The sequence below is a fragment of the Panthera pardus genome, unplaced genomic scaffold (assembly GCF_024362965.1).
Source record: "Panthera pardus isolate Hobbes unplaced genomic scaffold, ASM2436296v1 HiC_scaffold_11, whole genome shotgun sequence".
Classification (NCBI taxonomy): Eukaryota; Metazoa; Chordata; class Mammalia; order Carnivora; family Felidae; genus Panthera; species Panthera pardus.
Window position 1 is genome coordinate 54,103,260 of NW_026526666.1, and position 19,529 is coordinate 54,122,788.

The 19,529-nt window shown below is 41.0% G+C and overlaps 1 protein-coding gene across 2 annotated transcripts in view; it reads right to left on the reverse strand.

Moving 5' to 3' along the window:
- Positions 1 to 729: 729 nt before the first annotated feature.
- ROR1 (receptor tyrosine kinase like orphan receptor 1) overlaps positions 730 to 19,529 on the reverse strand; it is a 402,963-nt gene continuing 384,163 nt past the window's right edge. For both annotated transcript variants that reach the window (XM_019449026.2, XM_053894422.1), the window contains exon 9: positions 730 to 5,300. In XM_019449026.2, coding sequence (XP_019304571.2) covers positions 3,873 to 5,300 — 1,428 coding nt within the window. In that variant the 3' untranslated portion in view covers positions 730 to 3,872. The remainder of the gene's footprint in view (positions 5,301 to 19,529) is intronic.

Below are 19,529 nucleotides of genomic sequence, written 5' to 3' on the forward strand. Positions count from 1 at the left end.
TTTCTAGGGATGTAATGACCACTCCCCCCCCCCCCCCCCCCCCCCCCCCCCCGCCACTCGCCACCTCAATGTTTAGATCATAGGAGAGCTTGTTAAAACACAAACTGCTGGGTTCCATCCCCAGAATTTTGGATTCAGGGCTTCAAAGAGGGGCCTGAGCATTTGCATTTCTGACAAGTTCCAAGGTCTGCTAGTCTGAGGACCACACTCTGTGAACCACTGGGATAGGTAATCATCTTTGAACCACTGGGATAGGTAGATAATAGAGCTCCCTTTAATCAGTAGTTAGTGGTTTGTAGTAGGCATTATCTGAGGTGGTGTTGCAAATTTGCAGATGTCGGTGATTAGGTTAAGGCCCAAATCACAGAGTTGAAGGGATTGGGGATGGTGGGAGGGGAAGAGCCTGGAGAGACAGAAGGAAATAGGAGTGAAGGGCAGACTGAAGAATTCACATGAGAGGGAGAAACCCAACCTGACATCCATCTCACTGCCATGAGAGGTGACTGCTTTATTGAGTTTGATCGCTGAGGTGGTGACAAGAACTGTACCTAAAACAGATGGATAAGGCCCTGAAGGTTTTATTGTATTCCCTTCTGTATTAAAGAGCAGAATGGACAAGTTCTTTGAACTTTCATAATGATACTCATTTTCTTTGACAGTGTGTATTAATTGCCAGATGGGGAACTCTTTCTTTTGGGCAAAGAAGGTCATAAAGATAAGCTGTGACAATTAAATGGCCACATTTCTTTTTATTTTATCAGTATGATTGGAATCTAAGTTGAACATGATAAGATGTACACAGCTTTTTCTTCTTCAGAGTTTGAAGACATGATTTTTGATGTCTAAGTTCACACGGAAACAAGGCAGAAAAGGATGCAACTTTGAAAACCAATTTTTACATTCCATTTGGTTGTAAAGTAATTATTCAATATATTATTTTGATTTTAAAAACTAAAAGCTTGCCATATATAGTTGGATAGTAGATGGTCATGAAATCATTGGGATCTTTTCCCTTCCACCTGTGGTCAGTGGCAAAAGAATGCCCAAATCTATTTTAAAAGCCTACTTAAAAAAAAAAAAATCATTTCAATGAAATAGGAATTATAGTAAATAAGAATTATGATTCCTTTTTCTATGAAATGTCAATAATTAGAGAAATAATATTAAAATCCCCAAATACCTCCAGGATAGCAATATTCAGGAAATAATATTATATGGTAAACATTTTTAATAAACAGCAGCATAAAGTAATCAGTGTTTAATATCATCGCTGGTGTGTGAAATACAAATGCACAAATCCTCAATATAAAATAGTCTTTTTGTCATTACATCCATGCTTGTCTACTTGAAATGCCCATAATAACAGATCAAACATTAAGTAATACAGTGATTAAATGCATGCAGTGAAAATAAGAAAAGATATGGGAGGGCAAGATATCTGAATATCGCCATGATATATTTGAAGGAAATCTATATCGAGTTAAAAAGAAACAAACAAAGGAAACAAAGAAACAGACCGGATATAAAAATGCAGAGATATATTTTCACTTCTGTGATACAAACCATAAACATAGTTTTGTGCAAAAAAAAAAAAAGGAAAAAAATAAGGAAAAAAAAAGAAAAAGATCTGAAAATAAAGTCATCTTACAAAACATTGTCAACAAAGCGGACATTTTTCAGTTTGTGAAAAAAATACCATTTTAATACAAAAGGGACTGTGTTATGTAGTATCACAGTGCTATCACAAAATACATTATTACAAGTGGTTTTGAAATTTGGTTTGCTCACCTTAATGACTTCAGTAATTATAAAATGTTTAAAATAAATGTTATAGTTCTTTATAAAAAACTAACTTGAATTTACTTTTTACCATAGTAATGTTTTTCCAGAGTACGTATTTTACTGGCTCACGGAATGCTAATTTCCCTTTAAGGGACTCCTAGAAAAACTCAGATTCACTGAAATCATGTTTACTTAAAATAATAAATATCCTTGGAAAACAATTGATTGTCGTATGATATACAAAATTGTGGTTTGAATCTTCATCATTAAACAGTTGCATAGCAACAAAAGGATCCAAATATTCTCCTCTACCTAAAGTTAAGAAATGTAGCTCTTGAACCAGCTTACTTATGCCACAAAAATATTTCTTAATTTATCTTTCAACAAAACTGGATATAGCCAATTCTTTGAGTTCACAGTACTGATAAGTCCATGTTCATTGTTTGAAGATTCAGTGTTTGGGAAAATTGCAACACATTTGGTACACAGATTTCCTTGATTTCTCATCCTAATTGCATTTTTTTTCTTTTTACAAAATTGAAACATCAATGTGCTTTACATTCTCCTCATCAGATATCATTTCCAGGAATTATTTTATATCCTGTAAAGTCTCTTTGTAAGTCTCTTTAGTTGTAAAATAGTAATGATTAAAAAAATGAGACCTTGAGACATTGTTCTTAGAATAAAGGAGTTATTTTTTAACAAGAGAAAAATCTAACATAACATTCCTTTCTATATAGAACTTGAAACCCATAAGAATTCTAAACTTGGCAAAAGATGGCTAGTAGGTAAGTGGCATGAAATGCACATTTGATGCCTCCCTCCTAAGGCAAAAATGATTATGTTTCTTCTATTCACCAGCTTCAAAATTTCAATTCATGGTTATCTTTGAAATGAGAATTCAGTACCTGTGTTTAAAAAAAATACTGTAATGTTTTACAAAATAGAATTCATAGTCTTTGGATTCCAACTAATGCTATTAATAAATGGTCGTAACTCCTGGTGCTGGAATAAAATCTATGAACATTTCCAGATCAGAAAAAAAAAGGTGAGAGAAACTTTAACTAGGTATTGGTGTCATAGAGTTTCCTACTTCCCCAGAGTCCATTGATGGTGGGCCCCCTACACCTAGGAAGATTCGTATTCAGGAGGTTGTAAGCACTAATGTGCTGGTCTGCAGCCATACCTCTATTCTTCAATCCTATTGTTCCAGGGAAGCTCCTGTGAGGCTGCCCCATGGGAAACCTTGTTCCTCTCCCAGGGGTGCTGATCTAGGCCGAGGGACCATTTTCCTGACTGTGCTTCCTTTGGTTCCTCATTTCTAATGCAGTGGAGTGAACTATCAACCAACAATCAATTCCAGCATCCACGTCTAGCCTTCTTATGGTCTGATGCCCTATATTATTTCAAGGGCTCGTGTAAACACACTGTGGAAAACGATAATGTGGAAAAGGCCTTCGTGATCAGCAGAGGAGATTCACAAAGAGGCACATTCTGTACCTTCCCAAAGAAGCCCCACTGTGTAGATGGCCTCAGGGGATCTTACACTTGTCTTATGGCTCGTTTCCAACTGGGATTTCAAATTTTGCCTACAGTTTCCTCATTGATTCTGAACATCATTTTCATACAAGAATGCATAGAGTCTAAATTGAATCAACACAATTCCTGAACATTTGTCCTGAAGATAAGACAGCAGGTAGACAAATGCTACGGTATATACATTTTGGGGAGAGACCAGTCATGGCGAACGGAGGCAAATACACAAAGCACCATTTGACTTTCCTTTTTGGTTTGATATTTAATCACGAGATTCTTTTCTTCTTCACTGGTTTGCAGTTTTTAGTACGTGAAACCAGATGTACCAATCCCAATGCCATGTCGTGTACATGATGGAGTGTTAATCCCACAATGTTTTCTTTTTCTGGCTGGTTGTCTGCCCTGCTTGGTAAGACACAGTTAAACTTCACAGAAGATACTTGTTGCAATGTCTGCTAAGTGAGAACCTTACTTTAATAAAAACATTTGAATTTAAATCTTTTCTACGGCTTTCTAGTTTTTCCTGTATACCACATTTACAAAAGTCATGCATTTTACAGTTCTGCAGAAATCATAGATTCGGTGTGTCCGTGAATATTGGAGTCTCCTAGCAAAGACGGTTGCTTTGAGTCTATTTTGTAGGGTTTTTGAGACTTGTTGCCAAAAACGGTGATACCCATTCCACTGGGATGATTTGGAATCGACATGTGTGGTAGTAAGGGAATGTTTGCTTCCTGATTAGATCCTGAAGAGGGCAAGCTGGTCACATGACCAGTGCTAGTCGACCCACTGGCACTGCTCGGGGACCGACTCTTGGGAGGCGGGCAATGCTGAATCACTCTGGGAGGGCCTGTCGGTTGGTAGTGGGCAGCTGGAAATGCCGCATAGCCAGGAGGTATTGGGTATCCATTGATGGGGATAAATCGCTGGTTCTGAGGTATTGGTGGGCCAATGAAACCAGCAATCTGGCCCTGTGGTGTAATACCCTGGCTCGGGAACATATAATTGGGATATCTGGGGTTACTGAGATTACTCACTGGGCTGGCGCTAAGGGAGGTTGTCTGCGTGGTAGCATTTCCCCCCGAAGGAGTAGTGGAGCTGGTGTGACTTGAGAGTCCCTCCCAGGACCGAAGCCGGACATGGATATCTTTAAATCTTGGTCTCCTGGAAGGAATCTCATTCCAGCACTCTGTCATGAGGCTGTACATTCTGGGCGGGCAGTCTTCGGAGCATGGCAACAGCTGTCGTTTCCTTACCATTTCGATCACTTCCTGGTTACTAAATCCATAATACGGTTGCAGTCCAAAACTGAAGATCTCCCACAAGACAACCCCGAAGGACCAGATATCTGAATCAGAAGAGAATTTGCCATACATGATGGCTTCAGGGGGCATCCAGCGAATGGGCAGCAAAGACTTACTCTGCACCCTGTAGTAATCGGCAGAGTAGATTTCTCTGGAAAGCCCAAGGTCTGAAATCTTTACATGAAGTTGCTCTCCGATTAAAATATTGCGAGCTGCAAGGTCCTTATGGACAAAGAAGTGACTAGACAGGTACTCCATGCCGGCTGCAATCTGAATTGCTATGTGCAGAAAATCTCCATGATCCAGGCTGGATTTTACGGTCCCGTCTTCGTCACTGCTACAGCCAACATCAGAATGTGGGGAGCGCATGATAAGGAACTCATGGAGATCCCCCTGATTCATATACTCAAAAAGCATACACACAGGCTGTTCCTGAGTGACAGCACCCAGAAGGCAGACGATATTGGGGTGGTGTAGTTCGGCCATCAGGGAGGCTTCCTGTTGAAATTCTGTCCATTGCTGGGGGTTGTTATAGTCTTTCAAGGTCTTTATAGCAACCAATTGAGCATGGTCCATGCCTGGGAGATAGAGATGGCCCTTATAGATCTTTCCAAAGGCACATTCCCCCAATTCTTCCATAAAACGTACAGCAGAGAGTGGCAGCTCTTTAGCCTTGCTCTGTATAGAAAGAAAGGAAAAGTGTAGTTGAAAACACTTAAGGCAAGACATCGTGGCATCTGAGAGGAGGGGTGGGGCATATAGAGAAAAGTTCTAGAAATCAGACCAAATAAAACACCGTAGGTCTATAAGTCTTTAAAATTGCTGGCCACAACTTAGAGGAGGTGCCACAGGTAACTGTCTATCATTCCACTCCGCCCCCCCCCCCCCCAACTACATCCCCTTCTCCAATGGCAATTTCCTGCTGGAGCCTACCGTCTTGCTACTCAAAGTGTGGTTATGGGACCAGTAACATCAGCATCTCTCAAGCTTATTACAAGTGAGGGCTCTTGGGCCCACCTCAGACCTGCTGGATCAGAATGTGCATTTAACAAGAAGATCCCAGGTGATTTCATTGAACATTACAGTGTGAGAGGCACCGCTGGAGAGAATACAGCCTTAATTCTTAGCCTGGGACATACAGTGTGTGTGATCTGGTCCTAACCCACCTACCCTTGCTACTTCTCTATATGATAGCATCACATTATTTAAATAGGTCTGCTCAGTGACCACCCTTAAACACCATGGCCATTCTTGCCTAATACCTCTGTTCCTGCAATGCTTTCTTAGTCTTAGGATATTTATTGTGGGAAAAGCCATAGAAACCACAATGAAAGGCTGTCCTCCTGAGCGCTCCCAGTAGAGGTAGGGAGCTTTGGAATCCACTCCTCTCTGCTCATCAGAGTTTTCCTTCTGAAACTCTTCGTGACCACTATGATCTTTGCCTCCTCTGACTTCCTTTTGCTTTAGTGTCTGAAGGCCACCACATGCAAGAGGCAGTGTGGGGGCTGGTTACATGCATGGTCTCCACAGTCAGACAATTAGAGTTTGAATCCTGCCTTTTCCACTTACCAGCTGTGTGACGCTAGGTACAGTATTTAATCATCCTCTACCTCAATTCCTTCATCTGTAAAATGGGATGATAATAATTGATAATAATTGCACTTATCTTATAGGGTTCCTATGAATTTCTAATAGATTAACATTTTTAAAGTACTCAACATGATGCCTGGCACACGATAAGGGCTATTTAACTTTTAGTTATTACCTTGCTGTTGCTGTTCTTTTTATGAATATTTTGTCCTCTCAATCACATTTCATTTCCTTGAAGGGAGGCATTTGCCCTTCATACCAATTGATAACCTTACAGCTTCACAAGTGGGTTGTTTACTAACTGACCTTAAGACAGACAGGAAAAAGGATCTAGCTCACAATGAAAATACTAAATTGTGACATTTGATCATGGCTGTAATATTTGAAATTCACCTCAAATCTAGCCTGACTTTGAGATGAATTTATTAAGAAAAAGATCATAAAAGGAATGCATTTGTACATAAACTGATTAAAAAAAAATTTTTTTTAATGTTTATTTATTTTTGAGGCAGAGAGAGACACAGCAAGAATGGGGGAGGGTCAGAGAGAGAGAGGGAGACACAGAATCTGAAACAGGCTCTCTGAGCTGTCAGCACAGAGCCTGACACGGGGCTCAAACTCACAAACCGCGAGATCATGACCTGAGCCGAAGTTGGACTCTTAACCAACTGAGCCACCCAGGCGCCCCAATACATAAACTGATTTTAAAAATAATCTCTGCACTTCAAATATTTTAGAAAAAGATGATTTCTCTGAGTATTCCAATTAAAGGTGGCAATGTGGCAAATACATATGGAATTCAGAGCTCTCTGTGCAGAGTTTAAAACAACAGTTTAGAAAACGAAGTAAAAATATTTCTCTAATCCAAATTGTTTTAGTTTAAAATTCATGATGATTAGCTCTGTTCAAGGCTGATTTTCCAGGGCAAAATGCCCATTAACCTAATTATATAAGTATAAATAAACATATAGGAAAATACTCACTTAAGAGGATGAAATAAAATTGAGAATTTTGAAACATTAATTTGCCCATGCAAATAATATTTCCTATTATAAATATGTCTCATTTATTCATTAAAGCAGATCTCAAGGGGTTTGTATTTGGAAATGTCTTACAGGAAAGTTACTTCTGCTTAAAGTAATGGTACCACATTGCTTTAAACATGCAGTAAATTAAAACTTATTGATCCAGTCCTATTCATTATAGTATTGCAGGAACAAAGGATTAGAAACAGCCTCAATGTCTACCTAGAGGAGACTGGTTATATTAATTATGGCAAAGCCAATAATAGAATATTACATAATTTAAGAATGAGCACATTTTCTATGTGCTGATATGGAAAGATCTCCAAATCTTATTGCTAAGTCAAAAATAAAAAGCGGGGCACCTGGGTGGCTCAGTCGGTTAAGTGTCAGACTTCAGCTCAGGTCATGATCTCATGGTTCATAGGATTGAGCCCCATGTCAGGCTCTGTGCTGACAGCTCAGAGCCTGGAGCCTGCTTTGGATTCTGTGTCTCCCTCTCTCTCTGCTCCTCACCACCCCCCCCCTCAAAAATAAACATTAAAAAAATCAAAAATAAATAAAAAGCAAAAGAATAGTTAATGCTGCATGCTGCTTTTGTGAAAGAGGTGAAAAAGAATGAATATATTCATGTTTATTTGCATATTTATTGAGAAACTCTGATTTGCTTTTTTAAAAAAATTTTCATTTCATTTATTTTATTTTCTTTTATTATTTTTAATATAATTTATTGTCAAATTGGCTTACATACATTTATTTTAGAGAGAGAGAGTGCAAGTGGAGGAGAAGGGTAGACAGAGAGAGAGAGAGAGAGAGAGTGAGAGAGAGGGAGAATCTTAAGCAGGCTCCATGCTCGGTGTGGAGCCTGATGCGGGGCTCTATCCCACAACTCTGGGACTCAGCCAAAATCAAGAGTCAGATGCTCAATGGACTGAGCCACCCAGACTCCCCTGAGATGATTTTGCTTTTGTGGGAAGACCAACCCAAGGTAAATTTCTCCTGCATGATGTTGGGATTTCTATCACAATTTTTCCTAATGCTCTAATTGAGTCCAATTTATGCGAAGGTCCCCTGAATGGCATAGTAGGCATTACTTTTGGACCTAAACAGGATCTCCAGGCTTTGGTAAGAGAGAAGGGTATGGGACTGAGCAATAAAAATTTTTGAGGGAAAATGGGAATTCATAACTAAACTCAAGGAGTATTAGGTATTAGGACTACTCTCTTTTCCTGCCTCTGCTGGAACTAACCCATAGGAAGTACAGTATATTCAAACTGTGTGGCCTTTGGAATCATACCAATCTGAATTTGCATCTTGGACATGTTGCTTTCTATTAATATTAGTTAATACTTGTGTAACATTTACTAAATGCTAGATACTGTCCTAAGCACTTAACAAATATTAACTCATTTACGACAATAATCCTGTGGGGGTAGGTCCTATATCTTAGGTGGTTGACGTTGAGCGAGTTTCTGAACTTTTCTGAACCTCTATTTCCATATCCATGAAATGATATGCAATTTCCATAGTTACAGTAGGGATTAAATGCAACAAGGTATGAAAGTAATTTCCACCTAGTAAGTAATCTTAAATCAATCTTATTATACTTATTGTGGAAGAAATCCAGTAAGTGAGGTAAATGCAAATGACTTATATCCATTTATAGCCTTAAGTATTTCTAGCCAGTGTTCTATATTTCCCTTTATGTTGTGGTATTTATTTATTTATTTATTTATTTATTTATATATTTATTTATTTACATTTATTCACTCTTGAGAGACAGAGAGACATAGCACCAGTGCAGGAGGGGCAGAGAGAGAGAGGGAGACATAGAATCCGAAGCAGGCTCCAGGCTCTGAGCTGTCAGCACAGAGCCCAGTGCAGCACTCAAACCACGAACTGTGAGATCATGACCTAAGCCAAAGTCAGACGCTTAACCGACTGAGCCACCCAGGCGTCCCTGTTGTTCTTTTCATAATGCATTTGGGGCACCCGGATGGCTCAATCAGGTGAGCATCCAACTCTTGATTTCAGCTCAGGTCATGATCTCAGGTTGTGAGATCAAGCCTTGCATTGTGCTCCAGACTGAGTGTGGAGCCTGCTTGGGATTCTTTCTCCCTCTCTCTCTGCCCCTCTCCCCTGCTCACATGCTCTCTCTCTTTCTCTCAAAATTAATAAACACTAAAATAAATAAAAAATGCATTACATTTCCTCCTATTAATCTTTTCCTGTTTGCGTGTAGTTATTAGTAAAAACAAAAAAACACCTTAAAATCTTAAAAATCTTCAATCTCAAAACAGAGAATTTGTTTTGGAGCCCGAAGGTGGGTACAATTTGAGTGACATGTGGCCTGCTCCTCTAGGATTCTGGGAGATGCATATGGGTGGAGGGAGCAAGAACCCACGTGGAAGAGTAGATGGTGGCAGATGGGACAAGGAAACAAGCTGGCCAGGATTCTGGGGTCTGGAGGAGAAGACGGGTGGACAGGACCTTGGCATCGGCCTGACACATAGCCCCTGGGGCTTCACAGCTAAGACGGGCTGCGTTCCCCTGCACTGAGGTAAGCAAATTAGTTCTCTGCTATTTGCCTTTGGAAAAAGAACTCTTACTCTTACCATTTTGCACATGGAGAAAGAGGCTTAAAAAGCATCAAGAATTTTCAGAAGAGCCAAAAGAACCACATTTGCATTGCAAGCCCTTCTGTTTTGGGCCACACCATTTCTGTCTGAAATCAGAGAAGCCTGTTGGCGGGCAATCCCAGTTTGACACAGAAGGCCTCTGGAGGCTTAGCCTGGGGCCTGACACCTCACAGGGCTGTGAGGTCAGCCTTCAGTGTGCGGTCGCTCTATGGACTTCTAATTGTTCTTTTCCCCTGTTCAGACACACGAGAGCACATTTTGACCCCAAGTGTGTCTTCTCAGATCCCACCCATACCCGGTGGGCCATATGGCACAGAGTCCCAGCTCCTCTCTAGCCTATAGAAGGAAGGAACAGTTCACCAGGGCTTGTCATAACCAAATTTGGGGATTCCCTTTGGAAAGAAGCACAGAAAGCAACTAAAATGGCAGATTTCACAAAACCTTTCTTGGGAACACCTGTGCGGCAGCCGGCCTAGAAGTTACCAGAAAAACTGCTCAGAGCTTAGTTTCAGGGGAACAATTTACACAGTGATTTGCATTTTTAAAATGCTCAGGTTACTTGGTACAAATGTGTCTTAACTATAGACTCATTTTCAAATTTTACATAAATCCTGAACTAGTTAAAAAATCATAAAAACTCTTAAAGAAGCAGTCAGTAGACCCTGCAGTGACGGCAGGAAATTAGCTGTATTGTTGAGGAACAGATGGTTTACATTATACAAACCCTTTAGGCTAAACTTGTTTAGGTCTGGCATATTGTAAATTATATTTTAGTAATGAAAGTGAAATGACCTCTGCTTGACCTCAAGTGGGGTATGTCTGTTTGAACCCAATGTCGTGGAAAACTATGAAAGAAAATGAAGTCATAAAGTTTTGGCAGCTCAATTTTGGCTCATTTCAAGTTAAGGGGTTATAAATCTGTTTAGTTTTTGTTTGACAAGTATTTGTCATACAGGGATGTACAAAATGTAAAGAAGTGTAAAATACACATAAGGCACAGTGCCAAAGTAAACTAAGTACAAAGGAAAACTGAAATGAATAGGGTCCTGGGCTCCTATCTCTTTATCACTCCTTCCATTAGTTGAATGACAAGATGGGCTCAGTTTATTATATGCTGTAAGGCAATTAAGTACCTTAAAACTGAAACAGGCTTTCAGTTTAAATGTTAACATTTTTGCTTCTCAAAGTAAACACACATCTGCCTCACTGAGGTTTTAAAAATTCTATAATATGGGGTGGGGGGAGAGGAAGAGGAAAAATCAAAGTTGATGTAGAAGTTGATTTGTTATTCTAAAATCCGAATCTGCTTCTTTCCTTAGAAATTTTTGAAGAGCAACTCTATTAGGGTTTGAATGAGCTCTTCGCAGGAGGAAAAAGAAGGGAGAACATTTTAGATGACAGTCATTTAGATGTGAGTCAGATGTGACTCTTGTGGTCCTGTCTAACCAGCCGATGGAGGCCAGGCTGATGTTGGTGGCTTCCTTCACCCGAGTGACAAATCCTAAGTGGGGACATGTGATGCTTTTAGATCTATTACCTTTGGATATGAAAACAATGAACCAGGAGTAGGGTTTTTTTTGTTTTTTTTTTTTTTTTACATTGTAATTATATAGGTGGTAGATGGATAAGGAGGACAGACTCAATGACTTTATCTCTTTCCACCTTTGAGAAGTTACACCTTAGGTGATAATACATTTCAAATGATTCCTCTGGGTGACAAAGCTTATGACTAACCTGCCATTTCCTGCCCACTCTACATAAGTGATGGCTGTAGGGAGAGGGGGAGGATTTCGTGATGGCCAACATTTGCGTGCAGCAGGGATCCACGGATTTGTGACTTTGGGCTTCTAACCTGAACAGGGTATGAATGCTTTACTTTTGAGCCCAACTTGAAGCTGGACACAGATAAAAAGCTGAGTGACATGAGGGGGAGGGAAACAGAACCCAGAGTGGTTCTCCAGGACAGGAAGGTGGCTCCAACGGCAGATACTAAAAAAGAACTGAAGTTGTATTCATACAATTGACTCAAACCATCCCCTGTAGTCCCTGCCTTCCTTGTAGTGGTTCCTTTCCCACGCCCTTTTACAAATCTCATTTGCTATACATTTGCTGATTCTAGCCAGACCCAAGTATCTTGAGGAGATGAGCTATAATGGCTTGAATACAGTGGCATTTTTCCTCAGCCTCATTAAAATTAGAGGGGGATTTGGGGTAAGAGGACATTAGCAGGTCCTTTTTTTTTTTTAAAGCAAAGTTCTCCGTGAGATCTATATTCCTTGGGGGACTGGCTTGCTCTCTAATATCATCTCTGATATAGACTATATCAGCATAGTCTAATTCAGAGCAGGCATTGGAAGCCCCTGGAAGGCTTGTTAAAACACAGATTGCTGGGCCCCACTTCCAGAGTTTCTGATTCTGTAGGTCTGAGGTCCTGCATTTCTGACACGTTCAGGTGATGAGGATGCTCCTGAACTGAAGGCTTCACTTCAAGAACCAGCGGAATATGGCTTTCTGGGTCAGACAATCACTAGCAGTCTGGATCTCTACTCCTTGCATGATGAATGACCACAATGTGTCTGAAGAACCTGGTTGAGCAATTTTGACTTATAGGAGCCAGAAAAACTAATACTTTGTTTCAGCAGATGCTTGGAAATGCCAGCTAAAGAAAAGATAAGGACCACTGACTGGTGTTTCCTGTATTTGTATTCTGCTACTATCTTAATGAGATTCAAGGCTTTGAAATTAAATCACTCTATCGCTTGGGCTATGTCACCAGTTTATTCTATTTTCATGTGCAGCCTGTGGTGGGGGATCTTTTTTTCATAGCTGGTTCTATCAGTCAGTCAACTGATACTGTATATGCTATATGCCAAAGAGTATACATATAGAATAGTATATGAGGACCCATGCAAGAAGCATGAAGAGTAAAGACACAGCTCTTGTCGTAGATGTCTGTAATCTTGAGTTTAACAATAGCTACCATAGATTGAATACGTGTCCTGTGACAGACACTGAGACCATAACAAGGCCTAAGAGCTGATTTTGGAGTGCTTATATGTTAGGCTGTTAAGTACTTTGTACATATTAACCCCTTTGACCCTTACAGCAACCCCATGAAATTGGTCACTCTGCCTATTACCCCCATTTTGCAGGTGGAAAATATGAGAAAGAGAGTGATTGCACAGCTGGTAGGTTGTATGTTGGACAGCAGAGTCTGTCTTCCCGGTGACTTCTCTAGGTGTTTCGTGCATCAGCTTGTTTCATCTTCATCACTATCTCATGAGATTCATACTGTGATGTTCCCATTTTATGGATCAAGAAATTAAGAGGTTGCTTAAGAAGCACACCTATTAAGTGGTGATGCCAAGATGCAAATTCAACTACGTCTGCTCCAAACCTGGAGCATTCTTCCAGCAATAACTGGCAATTTTCATTTTGATCCTTAAAGGACTTCACCATTTTAAAAGCATGAAGCGCACTGGTAGAAGACTGGAATGTCAAGGTATAGTTGCTCTCGGTCTCTGATCTAGATCTTACTCTTATTGATTCTCTGTTGTCCTCATTAGTTGACTGGGACAAGTGAAGAAACCCTTTCCACAGCAGCCTTTGCCTGAGCTGGGCACAAGAGCCCTGGAGAACATATAAAATAGAGATTTCTTAGTATCTGGACTTAACTGTTGACAGAACTTGCTTGACTCCAAAGCCTATTTTCCATTCTTGTGCATTTCCCTGGTTCTGAGGTAAGCAGTGTTCGAATTGTAAAGGAATGGACTCTACTCCTAAATGGAAGTGATTATGTTTTAAAAACTTAAAGGCCACAGGCATTCATTTTGGGAGGTTATGGACATTCTCAAAGACTACAGTCAAGCTAAGTGCCTTCCAGCTAAGTGCCACCAAATTCTGGAGGGAGTTTCAACCAACAGTTTGCCACATTGGCCCAGAGTTCAGCTGCACTTCTCTGGAAGTGATTTAACTTCAGAAGCAGTTCTTTTCTGTACAACGTAACTTTCTGATGGTTACTTTGAATGTCTGGTGGTGACCAGGGTTGATTCTGTGGTGGCTACTTGACCATGTCAGTGGGAGAGCTTCTATCCTGCCTGGAAACAGGCAGAACAGAGGCCAGTAATTTCAATGTCAGCTTGAGCCACCAAGTGCTCATAACTTGAGCTCGTGTGTTTTGGTCCACCCGAAAGTTACGGCAGTCAAGTGAAATGGGGAAGAACGTGGGCTCTGGACCTGGGCAGACCTGGGTTCAAATTTTGGCTCTGCCACTTAATAGTGGCATGAAGACTCACTTTTCTTACTCCCAAATCAGGCTTAAATTAGCACCTACTTCATAAGGTCATAATGGAGATTCCATTGAGATAATGTCTGTGATGTACTTTAGCTTATCGGCAATACCACTTATAATATATCCACTTCTAATACTCATCCTCCCCACAAGTAAAGTTTCTACAGATGTAGCTTGAAGCTGAAGCTCTGTACTGGAAGCCTCCCAGCCCTAACCATCAAACCCTCTCCACCCTGACGGATTTTATCCAGGGTGTCAACAGGGTGTGTGGGGCAGGGGATTTATGCTAACTCAATCGGAATGGAATACCAGAACTGTCCAAAGAGCTACCTCTAGTATCTTTGCTGTGCTTCCCCTGCCTGTCTCCTCACCAAGCTAATGCTGTGGGCTGCTGGGTCCTATAGCTTCCTCCCAACCCACATTATCCTGTGCACAGCATTTGGTAGTTGACTGAAATATTTGTGGCTGTTTGTATCATCACTGTACCAAAACAATAGTAACTTCTAGAAATCAGGTTCCAGTGAAGTGCCAGACACACTATCTCAAATTGTCAAAAATATCGGATGTGAGAGTGATCTGCCTACAACATCTGTCACCCCATTGATCGCCAGGGTTGATTTGACTGATCGGACTGCCTAGCGGGTGTCCCCTTCCTCCCTCACCACTCCATGAACATCCCTCCTGAAGCTGCCTGCTTGGCCAAAGAAGATGACCTTCCCCGATAGAGAAGGACTGTTCTTTGGTCAAGGGTATATAAGAAGCTGTGCTCCCTGGCTAGAACCTCCAAATAAGAAAAAGAAAAATCTCTAAGTACTCTTTGTGTCTTTGTGTTTTTTAAATTTTGTTTTGCTTTGTTTTAAAGTTTATTTATTTATTTTTAGAGAGAGGTGTAGGGGGAGAAGGGCAGAGAGAGAGGGAGAGACAGAATTCCAAGTAGACTCTGCACTGTCAGCACAGAGCCAGACATGGGGCTCGAACTCATGAATTGTGAGACCATGACCTGAGCCAAAATCAAGAGTCAGATCTTTAACCAGACGCTTAACCAACTGAGCCACCCAGGCACCCCTATTTGTATCCTTGTTTTACAAGTGAGAAAACAAAGGTTCAGAGAATTTGCTTAAGATCTCATGGCCAGTAATCAATGGAACACAGATTTGTAATCATCTCTCTCCTCTCAGTCCTTGCCCTTTGGAGTATAACAAACTACCTCCTGGAAATAGACTAAAAAAAAAATGTGGCTGTAAAGTTATGTTAGGCCTGGAGATTATGGATCCTTAGGTGCTGGGAGCAAGGATTCTACAGCTTGAGATGTGTCCTTCTAGATTAGGGAATGTATATCAAGTGGGAACTAAAGCAATGCCAGAGGATGAAATCAGCATGAGAGAGAGAGAGAGAGAGAGAGAGAGAGAGAGAGAGAGAGAGGAGGGGGAAGAGGGAGAGAAGTAAAGAGGAACTGTAGGAACCAGCGAAGGAAACAGAGGGGATAGGAGGAAAGCCAAGAGAAAAAGTATTTCAAGATGGTGGTTCAGAATGTCCAATGCTTCAGGGAAATTAAAGAGGATAAAGACTTGGAAAAGGCCATTGGGTTGAATTACATCACTGGTGATTCTGTAGAGGGCCCTGTCAATAGAATGATGAGATCAGATGTCCGGGGAGACAAAAGCTTTAAGGACTGAGTGAAAAAGTTTTCGAGGACATTTTAGCACCAAGTGTGGTGACACTGGGTAAGGTCAGGGGCTCAAAAGGGGTAGCCAGGCCATAGTAGTGCTTTCTAGATGGAAGTATGTTGTTGGCAAAAGGGACAGGCCCAGAGAATATAATCAAGTGTCAGTACATTCAGCAACTACTTTGGCTGGAAAGGAAAAGGAGAGAGGAACTTCCTGGAAGTGAAGAAACAGAGAAGCTGGCAAGAGATGAGGGTAAACTAAGAAAATAGAGCCACCAACTTCAGAAAGCTAGGCAAATCTTGCTTTCCCCAAGTGTTCCTGATACCAGCTAGCCAGGAGCTGCAGGAGTCTGACCCAAGGCCTATTCAGGCCTTGGCTGTGCCCCCCCCGCCCCCAAGCCCGACCCACTGTTCCTTATCCTCTATTCTCAAACTCCTCCATCTCTGCACCAGAGTCCCACGTAGGTGAGTCACATGTCTCACAGACAGAACCCCCCCCCCCCCCATCCCTGCCACTGTGCTTGAGTGGGAGGCTGGGCCACCTTCCTCACTCCCCAAGGAGACTGCTCCACAGCTTTTTCCCCTTACTGACGATGCCCTGTTTTTCAGACATGTGACAGTTGGGGAGTTGGAGGGAGAGGCAAAGGAAAAGAATCCAGGAGAAGGGAAATTAGGGTTTCCCAGGCTTCTTGGAGAAGGTTCATTTTCCACAGTACTTTAAAAAAACACCCACTTGCATTGTAAAATTTGTAATTCAATGTAGAAAAATCCTACTTAGTTCATGCATCACTAGAATACTCATCAGGGAATTTTAAAGATGGAAAAGACAGGTTATCTTATCCAACTGCACGGCTTGAAATCTGCTTACCAAAATAAAAAGAAAACAAACTGACAGTAACTTATATGAACAGGGTCTATTTCATTCTCAGAACTGCTGAGAAAAGTGACACTCAGGCCAAGTGACTTCTCAGGGCCATGGGGCAACTGCAGGTGGAGCCATAGGGGCGTCCCCATCTTCTGACTGCGCACAACTCAGAGTGGAGGTGCCTCTCTGGTCCACTGGCTTGCTTTCCCCACAGGTCAGAAAGAAACTCAAACCTCCTTGAGGTCTAACTTCCAATTGCTTCACCTGCCTCTCTAGAGACTCAAGCCAGGTCTGTCAACCAGTTTGTCCTTGACTGCTGTTGTCCCCTCTGGAGGGTATGGGTTTCTAATCTCCCTGAGGAGCTTCTTCTTAATCCAAAAGTGTGTGTGGGGGGGGGGGGAGGGGTTGAGCAGCTCAGCAAGTGGAGAAAGATGGAAACCATTTAAACCCCGAAGGCCATATTCATTTGGATCAATAAAAACCCTGGAATCTCAGACTTTTGAATTGACGAAGGAGAAATAAGAATAAGGCTTGGGCAGACCAGTTTCCATGCTTCATTCTTTTACATCTCAGCCTCCAAATATCCTTTTGATTTTACTCTGGTAGGGTGTTTGTTTTCAGGACTTCTTTCTTTCTTTTTCTTCCTTCCTTCCTTCCTTCCTTCCTTCCTTCCTTCCTTTCTTTTTTCTTTTCTTTTATTATGTGTGTTCTTTCCTTCTAGATTTTATAGGTACATGTATTATTTATGTGTCAGTGACCTTTCAAAGCACTTTTAGAGATTGACTGTTTACAGTTAGGAATTTTCTTTAAGGTCTACAAAGTCCTTTGTGCTTTTTCCAGGAAAGGCACTCAGTAAGAACCAAAACAAACAACAGAATAATTCAAATTTGATTGGAGCCAAATCTCTTAAGAGAGTAAGACAAAGAGAGCTAGCATTTGTTTTTGTTGTCTCCTTTCCCCCTCCTCAACCCAGTCAAATATTCTTGAGCCATTCCTACATCCAGTGTGGTTCAGAATTACTTGAGGGACGTTTAAGGCTGAATTTTAAGCCCTGGGTTGGAGAAATCTTGGCACTGGCAGATTTTGCAAGGGACACTTCAGAAATGATGAAAACAATGTTTACTTCACCAAGTCTTTGGGAAAATCGGGCCCAGTATATTTCACATTTGTCTCTACAACCACAAAGGGTAGAGGACTATTACTGCTCTGGCCAAATTTCACATGCCTTTGGCAGGACTGGAGCTATATCATTCAGACGTGAGGCTGTTACACAAGCCTCTTAAGGATTTATCACAAGCCAGGGTGATGCCTGTGGTTAGTGTTCAGCCCAAACTGACCAAATGGAATCATATTTAGTTGTTTGCCTGACCCCCTCCCACTCTCCCTTCCCAGCACGATTTGTTCCGTGAAAAAGTTATTATGGGGTCAGGCAAGAGCAAGGACTTTATTTAGTCATGAAAAATCCTATGTTCACATTTCATCTCTTCCAATTTCTAGCTCTTTGATTTTGGACAAGTTACTTAATCTGTATGAGTCTCACTTACTCTGGTTGTACAGTATGAATAATAACTCCTATCTTACAGAATCATTGTGAGGATTAAATAAGATGATGACTATGAAAGTTCCTGGTATAGTTCTTGATTTGTATCAATTTGTATCAGCCGACCCACATTAGCTTTCTCCACTTACGCCAGAAAGCTCTCTGACACCTTTATGTGAAAGACTGCATAAATCCAAACCATCATGCCTATTGGATGTCATGCTTTGCAAAACAAACCTCGCTAAAAATGGAACTGAGTTGCAGATTGAGGCTGGCCTACAAAACTGACAATTTTCCCAAATGGAAATGACTCTTCCCATGGTTCCTGCCATAGCAATGAGGAGCCTGTCCCTCCAGGATGGTGGCTTTTGCACAGTGACCAACCCCATCCGGGTCTCTCTCTCATCCAGAGTTCTGGCATTTCTAAGGTTTCTCAACATTTAATAACAGAAATGACAGGGAGGGGTGCCTGGGTGGCTCAGTCGGTTGAGTGTCTGACTTCAGCTCAGGTCATGATCTTGCAGTTCTAGAGTTCAAGCCCCACATCGGGTTCTCTGCTGCCAGCACAGAGCCTGCTTCAGATCCTCTGTCCCCTTCTCTTTCTGCCCCTCCCCAACTTGCGCTCTCTCAAAAATAAATAAACACTAAAAAAGAAAAAAGAAAAAAAAAAGAAATGATGGGCTAAGACTCTCACAGAATAAAGACTACTGCACTGGAACTTTGAAGTACGGGAAATGTAAAATGTCAACTAGGCATTACTTCACGAATATGCAATCAATCTTACCCCTCTATTTTCTTCTAGTACCATGTAAGGATTAAATATGACATTATATCACATGCTGTAATGTATGTAAGCTGACTAGCTGGCAGCTAGGACGTCACAAACAGTTGAACCTCCACCTTTACCTGTCCCCCAAGCCACTTAGTAAACCCTGTGGTCTTCATGTTTTCTTCATTTTTTTTTTTTTTTAATGGTAAAAATTCCCACTTAAGAGAACTATGGTTTTGCTTGGGACAGAATACTTAAAAATGAATTTTTAAAATTTAAGAAATCCAAAAACTTTAGGAAACAAGGTTTCTATAGGACTACAAATAGGACTACAATAGAAAAAAAACATTTTAAGACTTTTTAAATTAAAAAAATCCACTGCACAGCAGACTACAATCAGATGAGGGCTATGTGTCAGTCCCAATATGCAGCTACATCTACTTACAAGTTAAAAGAATTAGTTAATTTGAGCATGAAGACATTTTTTCCCCTAAAATTTTATTAAAGTGATGCATCTTCTCTTTA